Source organism: Notothenia rossii (assembly GCF_949606895.1).
Source record: "Notothenia rossii genome assembly, chromosome: 4".
Lineage (NCBI taxonomy): Eukaryota > Metazoa > Chordata > Actinopteri > Perciformes > Nototheniidae > Notothenia > Notothenia rossii.
The window spans coordinates 78,142,834-78,160,387 of record NC_136902.1 but is presented as its reverse complement, the minus strand read 5'-3'; the positions used below and the strand labels follow the sequence as shown (position 1 = coordinate 78,160,387).

Below are 17,554 nucleotides of genomic sequence, written 5' to 3'. Positions count from 1 at the left end.
TTTGGACCCTCTTCCTCTAAGAACCCCCACCTCCCCTCCCCCCTTTTCCTCCCCCTTGCTATCTTCTTCTTCTCTCTCTCTCTCTGTGTGACTGCCAGAAACCACAATCATAAAATTATTAAAATGCTGTTTGGCTGCCATTAATCAGTGGTGGTGATAAATCCTTGTGTGGGAAGTGACAGAGCATTAGTCACATACCTCTTGGCCTCAACAGACAGAGAATAATGAGCCACGAGCCGGACCGGGTCAATCATAAACTCATCAAATGCGTCATTTAATTTCTTCATTTAGACAAACACAATTTGTTTATGGGAAAGATATCAGGTGTTGTGGAATGAGAAACGGCGCTGAAACGCTGGTACATTAATCAGGGCTTGATTACACGCGACTCTGCGGTTGTTTATCCTAATTTCATTCATTTCCATCAACAAAGCAAACACAGACGAACACAGCCATTAGTGATGGTTGGGGATGGCACAATTACAGCCTCGTATTAAATAAAGTGATGATGAATGGTCCAATACAAACTAAAACAAAGGGGTTTTTATTACTTCAATTCCATCCCAGCCCTCGCCTTCCTGTGTGTGTCTGTGCAGCCTCGCTGGTTTGAAAGGAGAGAAGAAGAAGACGACGTTTCAACTTTACAACTACAAGGCTGATGAGAGAAAAATAAAAATAACATCTCAGATAAGTATTGACTCCTTTGAAATGGCAGTTGTTTATATATAATAGCAAAAGGCAGCCTTGTACATGAAAACTTTGGTTACAGTTACATTTCTAATTGAAATCAGTGGGTGAGCTTGTCAGAAAAAGCTGCTAAACCCTGAGAGCGAAACACATAAAACCAGAAATATACAGCAAAGTCTGTTAGTTTTTTTGATCATGTAAAGCTTCAAGAAGCTAACCAGTATGTTTGTAGCTTGTTGATGCAGTTCAGCAGCCAGGCTAAAGAACTGCACGCCGGGGTATCTGCCTTTTTCTACTCACTGCTGACTTTTAGCCATAACAACATCCAACATCGCCTCAAATAGAGCTGTAAAATGAACGATGTCTAATCTCATAATGTACCCTAGTTCCTTCTTATAGCTTTGAATGCAGTACGTACAGGAAACCTTAAAGACATAGCTTGGATTGTTGAAGTAAGATTTTATAAAAAAGTACTTATATCAGTTTTTAAAAAGAAACAGAAGATGTCACAGGAAACATTCACTGTTTGGAGAAACAGACAAGATTTTGGGAATGGAAACAAATCAGTATACTGCTGCAGCTTCAACTAGGTTGTTAGCCACCTGAAAGAAAAGACAATCTATAGGACTACTTTTAATGCTTTCACTTGCTATCACAAAGCACCTTCGAATAGAAAAGGATGCCTTATTAACAGCATTAGTAAATGGTGCTTATTTACTCCATATTTAAACCTAACTTACAAATAAGAATTCACTTTTTGCACATGGACACTGTCATAGTGTTAGGAGGACCTGGGAATCAAACCGCCAACCTTGCAGGTTCCTGAGCTACTGACCGCCCCCCACCCACTGTGCTATTAAATTAAGCGACATCCATTTTTTCAAGTGAAGCACCGCAAGCAATCACAGGTGTCGTGGCCACATCATTCATCCTGTTTGTCTGCTCCTCCATCTGCCATCGCCTCTGAGTCAATCATACATGGATGGAGCACAACAGCTGAGCGGAACATTAAGATGTCACGAGGCAAAATGGTGATTGTTATACCATGACTTTATCAGCCGAGTGTTGAATATAATGATAAAACAAAACAAAAAATAGGTAAACAGAATGTTTCAGTGTCAAAGTCTTGATAATTCATGTGTAGACAAAGTGTTCAAAAAGCCTTGGAGTTGTGGCTGTTGCCCTTTAATGTAATACAACCATCAGTTGAATCACCTAAAGAGCATTCAAAAGAATCCAGCGTGATGAGTGTACTGAGGCCAAGGTTGCTCATCCTCATCCATCTGTAACAGGAACACCACAAAGCCATCCATCCATTTTCTATACCTGCTTATTTCTATTCAGGGTCGCTGGGTGGGGGGGGGGCCTGCACTGGGTGAAAGGCAGGGAAATAAGTTGCAAATACACTACAGCACATAAAAGACATTCACACCTACGAGCAAATTCAAATTAATCTCCTCTGAAAGGAAATTCCACATTGGTGATCTCCATTAAACAAATATACAATAGATATGGTGTTAGTGGAGATTTCCAATGTATCCTACAAAAAAGGTTTTTATATTTGAAATGACATCACCGTGCTGAAATCTGTTTTCACTTGAACATTAAAAGGTGTGTATCTGTTGAGTGTAAAACAATCAACATTAAATATACTCAGTTCAACGTTGTAACGATACAATAATACAAACACGAAATATTCCAATGTGTTTTGAAAGAGAGTGCTACAGAAGCTCTGGGAAGTCCTTCTAAATACGGTCGAAAATTCACTGATTTTAATCATGATTAACAACCGTGACCACGATATTAGGCAAATTGCAATTACATTTTTGGCATTCTTGTGCAGCCCTGGCCTAAACATGAAGAATAATGTGTCAGAGGGTAGAAATAATTACAAATCATGAAGACAGGAACGCACAGGTTTACACTTATTCCAGGGCCAATCAGACAGCTACATCCATTTAACCACCGTTGAAACATTTACAAACATTTGTTCACTTAATTCCCCTCGCAATGGCGCCAAAGCAACACAACATTTCGACCTTCCACATGGTGAGAATTAATAATGCTGTTGTTAGCAGAATACACTCTCTTTCTCTCATCTCTCTCACTCTGCATTCTTTGCATTCAGCCTCCCCCCTCCCGCCTCTACAGCCCTGAGCGGCTGCCAGCGGTCCGAGGTAATTAAATTACTTAGCGAAGTTTACTTAACAGTAAATGGTTAGCAACATTTAAGGTGATTGCACATTTGCTTTCATTCCACTTTAATGGCTGGCCTGTTTTAGGCTCGTCTGCAAATAATTAGCACATACATTTGCATCAAAATCCTTTATACCATATGTTAATTAATATTATGGAAAGCAGCAAATTAAAAGTATTCTTTTTCTGTTATGGAAATGTCTACATGTAGAGAGGAGAGAGAGAGAGGGGATGGGAGGAGAGAAATATATCACCATGTGTCTCCAAACATCCACAACAAGGAAGAGAGAAGGAGGAGGGAGGAGGAGGAAGGAGGGCATTTAAATGATTCCGTTTGGATTTGAACATACTCATAACAGTCTTTTTCAAGAGCTCACCAGATGCTGTTTGAAATCTGCCCACAGAAGAAAAACAAAGCTTTCCCAATCTCTCACTCTCTTTCTCACACAAACAGAATCAGAGAACTTCCTCTAAGTGGCTCTCTTTAGTACAGTATATATTGTTCACTAATGGCAGCTACACACTTTCAAAGTTGTCTGCTGGCTGTGCTTATCACATTACCCCACAGTCTGTCATACACATATAAAATGCAGATGCTGTTCGCACATTACACTAAATGAATGTGGAACGTTCCTAAGCAAAGGAATGCAAACTGACGGGGTCAAGTTCCTACATTTTACAAAAGGAGAGTTGGAGGTAAACAGATCATTTTGAAATAAACGCACTTAGCTGCCTGAGCATGAACTTCATTTCAATCAATTTGCCTCCATTATTTGGATCAAAACACATCAATGAGCCTTTCTAATAGTCTTGTTTGATGATGATGATCACAGATATATTCCCCTCTCCCCTTATCTTGCACTCTCACTGGCCTGAGTTCGTCTGTAATTGAAGATCAAAAAAACGCTTAACATTAGCGGATTTGGAAAAAGGTTGAGATCAGGAATAGAATCATGAATTGTAAACTCACTATAACACAAGGCAATGCTTGCCGTATGACCTAAGAGTCTTAGTCGATTATCAAAATAGCTGACCATTAATTTTCTGTTGACCTACTTATCGGTTAATCAACAAATTGTTTCAGCTGTAATTGATTTCCTTATTTTAATAAAGGCCGCGACTAACACTTTCTGTCATCAGTAATGAATCAAATCGGTCGTAGTTGACATAATACACTTCTCGTGAGGGGTATCACAAGCTTGCTATAGCAAAGAGAAAACCAGGGCGCAGCAGGACCTGCGTTTATTATACCCATAAAACAAACCAAAAATCAATTGAACATAAAACTGTGATCCATGCAGTCCTGAGGTCGATCACTCCGCCCCGCCCATTGACAGACACCTTTGAACTGGAAGGCTTATTTCTAACTGAAATGAACGAAATACATTTGTAGGTGCAGCTGACCACAGAGATCCATATCAAACACATTCTTTCTTAAGCATCAAATGCACATTTTAAAGCGTAAATAGACTCCTTTTGAGAGGGTCAGCGCAACAGCTCGAGGCACAGCGCTCCTACTATGAGGTATGGCTCTCTAACTGAGCTCACCTAACCCTTCCATCCATCCGTCCTCCCCTCTCCTCTGGAGGTCAGCACGTCTGCCACCGGTGTCAATCTGCCACTAAGTGAGCAGCAGGGGCTGTTTGATAAAAGCTTATTCAGGTATTTGGGTTCTGTCTAAGTAACTGGAGGCCTCTCTCTCTCTCTCTGTCTCCCTCTCTCTTGCTCTTTCTCTGAGACATAATTACGACTGTTGACTGGAACAGTGAGGTAATGGCACATAAATCCAGCTGATCAATGGTTACAGAGACTAAATTACAGGACATCCCTGCACCATTATCCTCCATACAGACAACAGGAGACACATTCCTGCACAGATGCAGAGGGTATTTCTGTTGCTGTTGTGCAATTGTTTCGTTTATTTGAATATGTTGGAAGCTGGGCCGGTAAATGTCTGGCTTTATGCTAGGATATTTGCCAGGAAAAAAAGGAAATCATGATGAATGTATCAAACTAAATCTCTCCGATTCAGCTAACCTCGAAGCATCTCTGATAATCTTGTAAGTTGAAGCTTTAAACTGATGTTTAAAAAGTGCTGCAGGGTAAACATTAGCAAATGCTCTCGATGGAGCAGGCTGTTTTAATCATTAAACTTCATGATAAGCTGTTTCATTCACAACCCCCTTTTTTTCTGATCTTTGACTAAGCCTTCGTTAAATCAGTAAATCCAGATTCAACAGCAGTTTTAATGCAAGAAAAAGCAGAATGAAGAATCTCTTTAACATCACAACAAAATAACCAAATTCTTTTTAAAAGGTGTCATCAAGTTGTGTACCATGTTTTAGCTGAAAAATACCCTTTTGGCATTACAGCAAAACACTTATTTTCAGTTCAAACTGCTCAAAGTGATGTTTTGCTTTTGTTAAAATAACACCTTCAGCTAAGAGAACATGTGGTTAGAAGTTATTACTGGGTAATTCCCGCATGTCTTACAGAGAAACCCCCTTTTGAAATGAGGGTCTCCACTGACTGGCGTTTCTGACAATCACGTTAGTCTCGTCACACAAAAAGTGCTGCTGCGCCCAGAGTGACGGTGTTATGATGAAGATGGATAATGTGTGATAACTGTTATTAACTGCACAACAAATCCTGGGCTGCATACCAGCGACGACTGCTAAATCTTAGGGAGATAATGATCAAAGTACAGCATTGGCAGAGAGAAAATTGGAAGAATGAGGAAGGTGGAAAACAAATATGCAGACTTTGCCAAGGAAAAAAAGAAGGAGACCTAGGCGCTGTTCAGAGCTGGGCTGGGGTCTCCGTCTCCCCATCCCCATCACCTCTTATCCTGGCAGAACAAAGGGCGGCAGCCTCCTAAATGTGGCGCATTAGCCCTTTAGTTCCAGAGGGGGTAAGGTGACACCCTCCATGTATGTGGTCTGTTCAGCACACATCTGTCAGGGCCTAAGGGGGTGGGCTGAGGCGGTGGGAGGGATACTGGAAGCACAAGGAAGATGGAGGAAAGAAGCGGAGACCTCGAGAGAAAGGGTGTGTGTGAGTTTCTTCAGGACCCCTGGCGTGACAGAGAAGCCTAATAACCCGTATTTACTGTGGAAGAATTAGTCCTATCGCATGATGCTGCTAAGCTCGGCTGGTCCCCCCCCTCGCCTCTTTATGTCTGAGACTCGATCAGAGAGCAGATATAAACACAAACGTACAGAAACAAACAAGAGAGACATAGTCCTACAGAACTGCTTATTACAGTAGGTGTTGCTAATACACTTGTTCGTTATGAGAACATCCTGAGCAGTTCACAGATGTCCCACATTCAAATGATTTTTTATCGAAATTGGTTGATATTGATTTTTATATTTTTTTATTTTCTTGAATTTCAGGATTTTCTTGTTTCTGGTTTTACATCAGCATATGTGGACCTTTCAAATTGTATTAATGTAATATCTATAACACAATTTCATATGTACATTTAATTCTCAGAACATCTAATCCAATATACTACTTCAGCATCACAGGGCTTTATTTTGGACTCTATTTAGACTTCTGGCAGAAAAGATATAGCCCCCAGGAACTGCAGTAGACACTATTGTTATGAACCAAATAATACATTGCTCAATATTATTAAAATCATAAATGAGAAATCTTCTCCCTGACAACTTCAGCCAGGTGCCAAACTTGGACAAACCAATAGGGGAAGTTAATTCAGAAGAGTGAAGCCCTGCCAAGTTCAAGCTTCTGATGAGGTCTAAAGGATTGTTTGTTTTGCTGCTGTCAAAGGTTCAAATGGGGAGAAGACGGAGGTTTTGATGACCCCTGGCCCTCAGGTCCTTAGTGGGTGTTCTGCAAACACTCCCTATTGACGTGTGGATAAGAAGAGGCCCGCTGCCGCACACAGTGCTTCTGCTCATTTGGGTGGAAATGGACACCGCTCTGAAAAGAGCTAAGAACCTGGCAAGTGGCAGAAAGGAAAGAGTATAATGCATATGTAAGGGTGTCATGGGTGCTGTGTGTGTGTGTGTGTGTGTGTGTGTGTGTGTGTGTGTGTGTGTGTGTGTGTGTGTGTGTGTGTGTGTGTGTGTGTGTGTGTGTGTGTGTGTGTGTGTGTGTGTGTGTGTGTGTGTGTGTGTGTGTGTGTGTGTGTGTGTGTGTGTGTGTGTGTGTGTGTGTGTGTGGTAAAGTATATACATTCATTCAAGTTTTCTTTTAGGGAGTGCTTTGCTTTTAAATGTAGAAAGACTACTTTAGTAAGCCACCCTATATGTATATGTATGGTGTATGTAGAGAGCAGACACTGATCAATCACACACTGACGGTGCCAGTTAGCACATTTCTTCTTATTGCTATGAAGTTAACTCTATATACATCTATATATATATATATAGATATATATATATATATTGTCAAACTCTATCCACATGAACTTTCTTGATCTGTGCAGGACGTTTTATGAAACGTAATGTAATGTTTCCCTGCAAGTTGGTCACTGCATCCAGTGATACAAAGGCTAATGACCATCTTTGAAAATCAACTACTTCAGAATGCATTACCATTATTCAGGACTCAATTTGTATTTCAAATCAATGTATCCTATGTTTGTTCATAGGTACATTATGACAATATGACATATTTTACTCAATTCATAATCGTTATTAAAGGTACACATATTGACGAGCAAATTATCTTCTTATTGATGAATTAGCAAGTGCGTTTCTTGGAAATATGGCGTGTAGTGTGTGTTGGTGTGAGTGTGTAATATGTAGGCCATGCAGGAAGTGACCCATAAACATATCCATCCAGCTCTTTCTTTGGGGGCCAGTGTTGCCCTCCTCTTCTCACCTCCTCATCCTGACACACACACACACACACACACACACACACACACACACACACACACACACACACACACACACACACACACACACACACACACACACACACACACACACACACACACACACACACACAAAGCCCCTAGTGAGCGCTAAGCAGGCCAGCGGGCCAGCCGAGGGGGCTCATTACAGGTCCACAGAGCCCCCCAACACAAAGGCTTGAGCCGCTTTAGCCATGGGATGATCTGCTCTCTACTGACTAGAGAGAGTCCATAGACGGACAAAAGGAGGGAGGGAGGGAGGGGATGGGAGAGAAAGAGGTGGAGGAGAGCAGAGGAGAGGAGAGCCACGGGCTTTAAGGATGTCAGGAGTCCCCGAGAGAGAAAGCCTGGCGGGCGCTCAGAGAGGAAAGGAGGGAAGGAGGAGGAGGAGGCTTAAGCTCCACGGCTACGTCAGGACATTAACATTCACACAAACTCCCAACATCTGCTGCTTCCTTTTCGCCCTCCATCCCTCCCTATATCCCTATCTCCCTCCGTCCACTAACAACACCGGAACAAAGACGGTGAAACAGAGAGTGATGAGAGAAAAGGAAATGAAGAGAAGGAAAAGACATGCGAGATGAATTTGTGAAATGTGACATCGCTGCCGCCGCAGGGTCAGAGGACTTGAGAAAAAACATCTCAGTAATCATTTCTGTCACACAAACATGATTCAAATTACTGAGGGCAATCAATGGTTAATTACAAAACAGAGGAAATTAAATAAACATGGGTGGAATAAAATAACAAATTAGGCCAGGTTACAAATATAAACTGCTTTATCTCTCGAAATCTGTTGTCAATTAGTTTTTTACTGTAGATCGTTATGAGCGATATGATCACAGGCACCCCAAGGCCTGGAACGGGCCAACATGGGCTTTCTGGTGGAGACAATCTTTGAGTGAGCCATAAACCTGTTCTTTTGGAAGCCTCCAGGAGAGAGAGGAAAACCAGAGACATGAGAGTGCATTAAAGCCTCTCCTCTAGTCCCGTGTCTGGCCCTGGGCCTGTGTCTGCGCCAGTCTGGCCCAGTGCACTCAGAGCCACATGCTCAATTTTATGATGCTCCACCACCATTAGTGCAACATTAGCCATGAGGTGGCAGGGCAGGGAGTGCGCGATATATAAGAGAGAACATAAGTGGGCAAGGGAAAACAGAAGTCAAATTATTCACCAGTCCACAAACTATGTGGAGTCAATTCAACGTGTGATGAAGTAAGATTTGCTTCACAAAGTTCAAAATCAGGGAAATCACAGAGAGGGATAGCAGCGTTGTTCCGTGGCCTACAGTAAGGCAGAACAACTCTTAAGTGAGGTAAGTGTGTGGCTGCTGGGTGCTTTATAGATGATGTATAGTTGCTTGGTTCTTTCATATATTTCCTGTGGTGAAATTAGAGCCCTGTTCACAAGTGCAGGGCCAGTGTGTGTGTGTGTGTGTGTGTGTGTGTGTGTGTGTGTGTGTGTGTGTGTGTGTGTGTGTGTGTGTGTGTGTGTGTGTGTGTGTGTGTGTGTGTGTGTGTGTGTGACTGTAAACATGAAGACATCGTTCTCCACAGTCAATCTCTGCCTGTCACATCTGGCTCGCAACCCTACCCTTCGAATACACACTGGAATATATACACCGCGTGCATGGTGACATGTATGACTTATGTACTGGGAGGAGTGTTTGAAATTAAGCTGCAGTGAATACGGGCCCAGAAGCACTCAGAGCCGAGAGCAGGAGAGTGAGTATGCATTTGTCTCTGTGTGTGAGATTTTGGTAGTGTGTGTGTGTGTGGGGGGGGGGGGGGGGGAGGAGTGATATGAGTCTACGTATGGGTAAAAGTAAATAATGTCCAATCAGAATAAGACGTACTATATCTCCAAATATATTGGAATAATTACACTTTCTTCTCCCTGCTCCTTTCCACCATGTGCTCAAAGTGTACATGTTTACCATGAGTGGAACAAATACAAAGGAAAGAAGAAAGAAAACTGAATAGCCCAAGAGTGAACTAACAGGGCTATGTTTACAAATGACGGCGGATGTAGTTGAGCAAATTGATGATGTGACATTAGTGTGACAACGCTGGAGTCACACCACTATTATGGCTTATTGATAGAAAAGTGATTCAGCACAATGAGGTGGACCACAGACCGAGTCTACTCTTAAACACATGTTCACACACTGCCTTTAGGTAAGCATCTCTGAATGAGCGAGTGAACACAACTGGCAAGTGTGAGAGCAAAGCAACCGCTGCAACCCTTTATACAAAATGCCAGTGAAGAGAAACAGAATAATAATCCACATACCTGCAGCCTCTAGGACCATGTGCATTCGGACTTTAGCCTGTTCTGATGGAGTCTGTAGAAGAACAACAGACATTAACAACAGAAGCAAATGAGTCAACAATAATAATGTGATATTGAGTTTCTCATTCTTCCTAGAAAACGACAGAATATACTTTTGAGCTGGTCTCAGCATGTTGCTTGATGGCACACTAAGCAGAACAGACACTGGTTAAAATAAAAAGGCTTTGATATGGACGATCGACCTGGTTATGAGAGCTGCAAAGTTTAGTTGATCGAAAGAAAAATAATCACCAACTTTTTTGCAAATTGATAACTGTTTGGAGGCATTTTTCATGATAGAAAATGCTGGGTTTTTCTCTGGCTCAAATTGTTTGAATATAGAGATTTTATACTCATTTTTCATACTTTTGAGAATATGAATAATTGATCAAATAGTTATCAGATGAATCTATAGTTAGGGTCATTTTTTATTGCAGCCCTTATCTTTACTAAACCACCCGTCTGCCTGGGATATCACGTAGCCCATAGTGTAACTGCAACCCTCACACTGACACAACTATCTCTATGTAATGTAGCTCGGAAACTGTTGTGTCCCTTAGGCTGGAACATATTTTACCCCTGATAATCTTTAACTGCAACCATTAGAGAGAATGTTCCCCTTAAACTGTCCTCACAGAGCACCAGGGGACAACTTCACCAATCTACCAGTCTAATCATCCGTATCAAAAAAGAAACAACCCTGCTGGTGAAAAACAGAATCCAACAACATCTCACACACACCAGGGAGAATCAATGAGGGAGAGATGAAGAGAAATTTAGAGACAAAGAGGGAGAGTGAGAGGAGAAGAGAGAAAACAAAAGCTGCTGTAACAAGTCTTTGGAGAGTTGGATAAGAGGGCACAGAGAGCACATTTGACAAAGATCACAGCCAAAGACTCAACATATTCCCCATCCCATCATGTGTGTGTGTGTGTGTGCTCGTGTGTGTATCAGAAACGCTTAGCGGGCATGTTCGGGGGGAGGGCCTTGTGATTTGACAGCTGTATTGGGAGGCGCAGTCCTTTTTTCTGACATGCCCTCAAAAGGGTCTTGCTGTAATTCCAATATCACTGCTATTAGATTTCAGGGTCTTAATTGTCAAGGAAGAATGATGGCTACGACAGGGCGCCGAGCTATAAAAGGCGAGCGCGCTGCAGATTGCGCTCGGATGTTTTTCCGGAGTTGCCGTGGCACTACGGCCCTCGTTACCATGCAGCGGTTGGGACTGTGTGTAGGATTAGAGAGAAATTAAATGCTAATGGAGATGGGATCTGAATTCTCTGCCTGGGAGCATCACATTTTAGACGACAGGGCTGGGGCGTCGCTGACAGGCAGCGCTTCCTCCCCCTCCTCCACAGACAACCCTGCTTTTTCTCCCGCCATTCCCTCTCCTATAGCTTCCCCCACCCACAGCAAAGAAAAACTGATTTATCAGACTGTAAACTTGTCACTTTGTAAAAACGTCACTACTCGGTGGCAGCCAGGGAAATATAATGACCCCCTTTAATGTAGCGATGTCAGGGTGCTGTATCCTAGATGGAAGGCACATCAAGGCACTGCAGACAGACTGACAAACACTTAATGCAACATGGATGTGTGTGCGCATGAGTGTGGGTGTGTGTCCTGTAGCAGGTTAAAAAGAACATCCCGCTCACACTGACTGGCGCTGCTCGACAGCTGAAATTACTAATCACTATTTTGCCGAAGAAGAAGTATAACACTTGAGGCCTTCACCCACACACACACACGAACACACACACACACACACACACACACTTTCTATTACCCCTCAAGTGATGAGGGCAAAATTCTGTCATTTTCTGGCATCTTCTTTAAAGCAAAATAAAGGATTACATGCCATGAAATAAAAATCTGAGAAGGATGGTTAAATGGTACAAGGCTCATCCTGCTGGACAATGAGAGCGATACAGGAATCAGTCTTGGTGCAACCAGTCATGTAAAGCAACAACGCATCACATCGTAACTAACCTGATCATTGTGTGCTGCGCAATCATCTTAGTTACAGTTTATTACGACGCCCCCTCAGTAATTACATTAGCATTTGTTTACATTGGCCTTAAGGCATGTGTAAGTCAATGTATCCTCACACACACACACACTCACACATACACAGTCCTCCACGCTGTGGGTAATACAACACTAAAGGACACAGGAGAGAAAACTGCTGCTGTGTTCTCTGTCACTGCGGAAACTTTTGAGCAACTTACTGTTGCAGTTATCTCCCATTACCCTTTACATTTAAAAACAAACTTTTTTACATCCTTGATTTGCAATGGTCATATATCTGGAACATGCCTAACCGTTTTAGTTGAGAGTATCACAGAAGTTATCTGCCACTGTTTAAATAAATGCAGAGAAAAAAAGAGTAAAGGACAAATGAGGACAAACAAATGTTTCCTGCCTGAAGAACTACATAAATGCTGATGCAGGATAATTAATATCAATGATCAAGTAACGTAAAGGTTACTCAAAAGTCAACTAACCTAACAACATAATGGTACAGAACACACACACGGTTATTTTTTCCGACAAACTCTATTTTTCTCTCTAATTCACACACACGCATGCCCACTTCCTGTGTGTAATTCATTAGGAAACAATAAAAAGGCGTTAATTGCGCTCCCCAGAGGCAGATCTGTGTTCCCCCCACTGGGAAAAAGGCACCCGCTGCATCTGAAGTGGCTTCGCCCCTCAATTAGAACTGCGCCTTTCCGACTCACACAAACAAACATGAGACACAGAGGAAAAGGAGTGTGTGTTTGTTTGTGTTTGTTTGTGTTTTAAATAAGCAGCGGCTTCTTAAAAGGGGTTTTAGATTATCACACTGTGAGGAGAGGGGAAACAGGCAGAGGGGAACCAAAAGATAAGACAGACAGCTGACAAAGTTACTTTTGTGTTCTTCAGAGCTCAGTATATATAGTAGACAAAAAGAGTCAGAGTGTGAAGAAGAGGGATGTGAGGAAGAAATGAAAAGAGGAAGAATAGAGACACAGAGGGTATGAATGTGAGAGAGGATCAGAGATAGCGAGAAGGTTCTAGAAAGAAGAAATGTAAGACTTTTATTCTTACGTCACATTTATATAGTCATGTACTGAACATATACCCTGTTACTCTGTTAACCTGAAGTCAGTACTAAGTTCTATACAATTCACGTCAATTTACTGTTTTGTTCAAGGTCATTATGACATGCAGACGAGAGCTCTACTTCATACCAGGAGTCATCAAACCAAGGTGGATGCTCTAGCTTTTAAAAAGCAGTTGAGCTGCAAAAAATTTTTAATTATGAGAATAACAACTTATACTTTAAGACAATATTACCTGGATGGAATTCAGTGTTGCTCTCAGTTTAACAAAAGTAGTAAAACAAATGTTTTTTTGTGTAAAGAAGTTTGGAATCCTGCTTTTCACTTCCTCAACATCTGACGTTGGTCAGATGTTGAGGAAGTGAAAAGCAGGATTTGAACTTCTTACCGATGTAATCTTCTAATAAGCACTTTAGTTATACCTAACAATATATATAGTATTTCAGTGTAATGGTCCCATGCTTTGATATTGTATTTCTCTCGCCATGCATGTATTATGAACACCATAAAGTAGGAAATGCATTTTCCCCCCACTCTTTCGAGGTGTAAATGAACACCTCTTTCCAAGTAGCTGTCATAAAAGAATCTGCGATCATTGGGATAATTTTGCCGTCACTGACACCCACCACCGTTAAACTCTGTCTGACTCTTGCCCTGAATGTGACAGGAAGTCCTGTATGCTCATGGTAGGCCTCCAACTGGTTCCCTTACCTCAGCACAGCGACGACAGACACACTGAGACACGCTTAGCTGAGCCTAAGTGCCCAGCGCCTGTCCCATTAGTCAAAAATAAACACGTCCCTTTAGAAAAATAAATAACACTCCCTCGGCTTGGCAAAAACAATGCCACGCAGTGTATAATGAGGCAGCGCTGCCGCATGCAGGAAGTTTCATCTATTTGTAGTCATGCTCTGGTCCGAGGCACTATTATCTTTATCTTTGGGCTTGAGGGCGAGCAGACAAAGCATAGTGTGCGTCAGCAAACGAATAAATGCCAAATATGGATAATGGACATATGTTGGTCAGACTACTTTCTCACCAAGGGATTTACACCCATCAGTGAACCAAAACAACAAGAATCAATTCATGACTGAGCAAAAAGAGAGTCAAGAGATAATACTTTTTCAGTCATTCTACAAACACATTTAGTTCCAGGCCCGGGTGAGAAACTGAGGAAGTAAGCAGGAGACCAAGGGGAGAGGGCGGGGCAATAAAACAATGAAGAGTTTCAGAGATACTGTAGTTCAGAGAGTCAGAGCACCGTAGGTCGCTCTCATAATAACTTAGGCTCAAGGTTCACAGACAGTCAACTCATCTGCTAGGCTGCTCCATCGTTTTAAAGATAACATTTTTAAAAGATTATTTTCTTGTTTTTATATAAAATATAATAAATATAGATATGATTAAATAATATATAGCCGGTGTAGATAAGCTTATTTTATTTAAGCTATATGAGGGGAGCATTGTATCCATGAATAAGTTATGTAGTGTAGTGGAGGATACTCAAACACATAAATATTTATTTGGACATACTTAGCCACATATCACTACAGAGTATACATTAAAAAGATAACATAATTAATCTTATGCTGAGATAAGCCAAATGCAATCTCTTATGCAACTAATGTATGTGAATTGTTAACATCAAGCAGACAAATTCCAGACGGACAGATACGTGACTTTGTCAATGTCTCTATGTGCTTCTGTAAAAGTAAAGTTACCATCCTTCAAAAAACCTCTAAAAGGTTTGAGATTACTACTTTTAAAAACAGTATTTGGTATAAAGTTGAACAAAACTAAAGGTTCAAGGTCAAATGATAAATCGTAGACATGGTGACTAGTTATTATTACATATCCAAAAATCCAGTAAAAGCCAGCAACCCTCTGGATTCAAAGTGTTTTTTATCCTCTCTTGCCTGCTCTAAGAGGTAAAGAATCTAAATGAATAAACACATTATTGAAATGTGGGTTAAAGTAAACTCACCTGACAGTTAGAAATGTCTCCAAAGCAATATCTTGAGTCCATCTGCAGTAACATTAATCTTAATTGCACCATAGTAACCATTATTTTCTGTCAATAAACAGTTTCAATATACACTCTCTGTAACTCTCTTTATGCTGGAGTTGATATGCTCAATATTCATCTCATTATATTTTTAAAGTCTTCATCTGTTTCCATTTTCTTTCATTTGTTGCATTCCGCTCGGGCTTCCTCCTCATCTCCTCGTCTTCCTCTCCGCCTCCCCCCAAACAAACACACAGATATATCCCATACCCAAAAGAGGACAGGGGAAAACAGAGCCCCTAGAAAATGCAATATTTCTGTTTTTAATATCGAAGTCTATAAGATCAGGGCAGAGATGGGTTCCATGGCAATATGTTTATTTATATATTTTATAAGGAGGGGGAAAGAAAATCTGCCTATCTGTGTATGCATTTGGGGGGCCTGGGCCTGGGCTCATCTTATATGAAAAATAATGTTGTGTATGGATATACTTTTATATATAATGGCAATATGGGATCAAGGCTCTTTTACAATGTGCCATACTTCAGGCTAGGGCTAACAGCATTTTATGGCCCGCCAGCAGTTCATCTTCATGTCTCAGGCAGGCAGGAGCACTGCATAATAATGTCGTTTACTGCCCCCAAATGCTATTTCACAGGCCGGGGCTCATTTCTCAAACTTCACCACTTTTACAATTTCCCAAACTTTTATTCCCGTCATTATTACCAACAAGATTTCATTACGTATTTAGAATGTAAACAAGTCTGAGTAATGACACTCCCCCCGTCTCCCTGGAATCATTCCCGCTGATGGCTCTGCTGCTATCTCAGGCGCGTGTATTCATACAAACACACACACACACTTTAACATGCACGTGCATACAAATACACATAATACACATACATACATTAACTGCCCCAGTCAAGATACAACTCAAAGGCAGTAATTTACTACCCCGTGTGCGCGCGTGTGCGTGTGTGTGTGTGTGTGTGCGTGTGCGTGCGCGCATGCATGTACGTGTACCGATAAAAGGGGGAGGCGGTGGGGGTGAAGGAGAGAGTTTTATACTCAACTCACATAAATCATGTAGAAGAAAAATGAGCAAATGTGCAGGCTAACTCATCTTCTCCCCATCCGGAGAAAATGAAATTCACTGGAATACCTATCAAAACTGCAATCATCCAGAGATAATATCTTCTTTGGTCTATCTGCACTTTCCGATTTAATTTCCTCCATGCCCTTGACATCCAGCGATACCATTAAGATGAAGCACATACAGTAAGGGAGTAGTTCTCACGTTTTGATATATGAGATCTCTGCGCTTAATGTAATATCATCATTTGAAAATTAATGCAATCTTTCTTTTGTTTGGGGGGGGGGTTGTTTTTTGGAAACACTCAAGGAGCGAGCCGCGGTGTGACAGGCGACAAGATGGAGAGAAAAGACGGTGATGGGGACACGTGAAAAAGAGACAGAAAAACAGGTGATATGTGAGAAAGGAGGGAAAGACGGGGGGGATACTTTGTATTTTGTGGAACCCCCCCCCCCCCCCCCCCCCTCCTTCCGAGCCAGAATGACATGCAATTACGTCTGGGCCTGCCCCGAGTCAGAGGTCACTCAAATTACTCCATCATTTAGCGGCAGCGTGGAGATGAGAGAGAGAGAGAGACCACCCCACTCCCCCCACATCCTCCCAACCCCCGCCGCCACATCAAATATCATGAAATCATTAGTGTAATAAGCATGGAAATCTGTTTGCAGATTATCAAACCCCCGCCTCCCTTTCCCCCTCCTTTATCTGCACAGAATCTCTCTCTTGGCTGTTTTCACCTCTTTATCCATACAATCATATTAGAGAGGGAGAAAGACAGACAGTGACGAAAAATACAAAGAAAGAGAAAGCGATACAACGAGAGATAAAGAGAAAGCATTTAACGACATAATTAAAAACGCTAAATAAATAAAAGAAGCAATAATATATCATTCTGAGCCGTGAACTCCCATTAACTTTTTGTATTTCACACTAAGACGGCTCAAAGTCGACTCACTGCAGTATTCAGAGAGGCCGGGTTTGTCACATTCTTGGTGTGTGAGTGAGTTGTTCTGACTCCAGCTGCTGTTGCCGATCTGTCAGTAAGCCAACATTCTATTTGCCTCCGTAAACTCTTCAACTCGCCAAGGGACACCGGGGCGACATCAGCCGTCCCTGAGGAGAGCCATGAGTACAGCAGTCTGGTGACCCCTCGTTCTACTCCACCATAACACTTGCTTGTGATGCAGAGCTCCTCTGAAGGAATACATTTTCGAACACTTTAACAATATATTTTTTGGAATATATAATTTCTT

The 17,554-nt window shown here is 41.7% G+C and overlaps 1 protein-coding gene across 3 annotated transcripts in view; it reads right to left on the bottom strand.

Moving 5' to 3' along the window:
- Positions 1–17,554, bottom strand: part of rsrc1 (arginine/serine-rich coiled-coil 1) — a 121,154-nt gene that overhangs the window by 44,247 nt on the left and 59,353 nt on the right. For all 3 annotated transcript variants that reach the window (XR_013807440.1, XM_079677330.1, XM_079677329.1), the window contains exon 6: positions 10,061–10,112. Coding sequence is in view for 2 of the 3 variants with exons in the window: in XM_079677330.1 (XP_079533456.1) it covers positions 10,061–10,112 (52 nt within the window). In the remaining variant the exon portion in view is untranslated. The remainder of the gene's footprint in view (positions 1–10,060; positions 10,113–17,554) is intronic.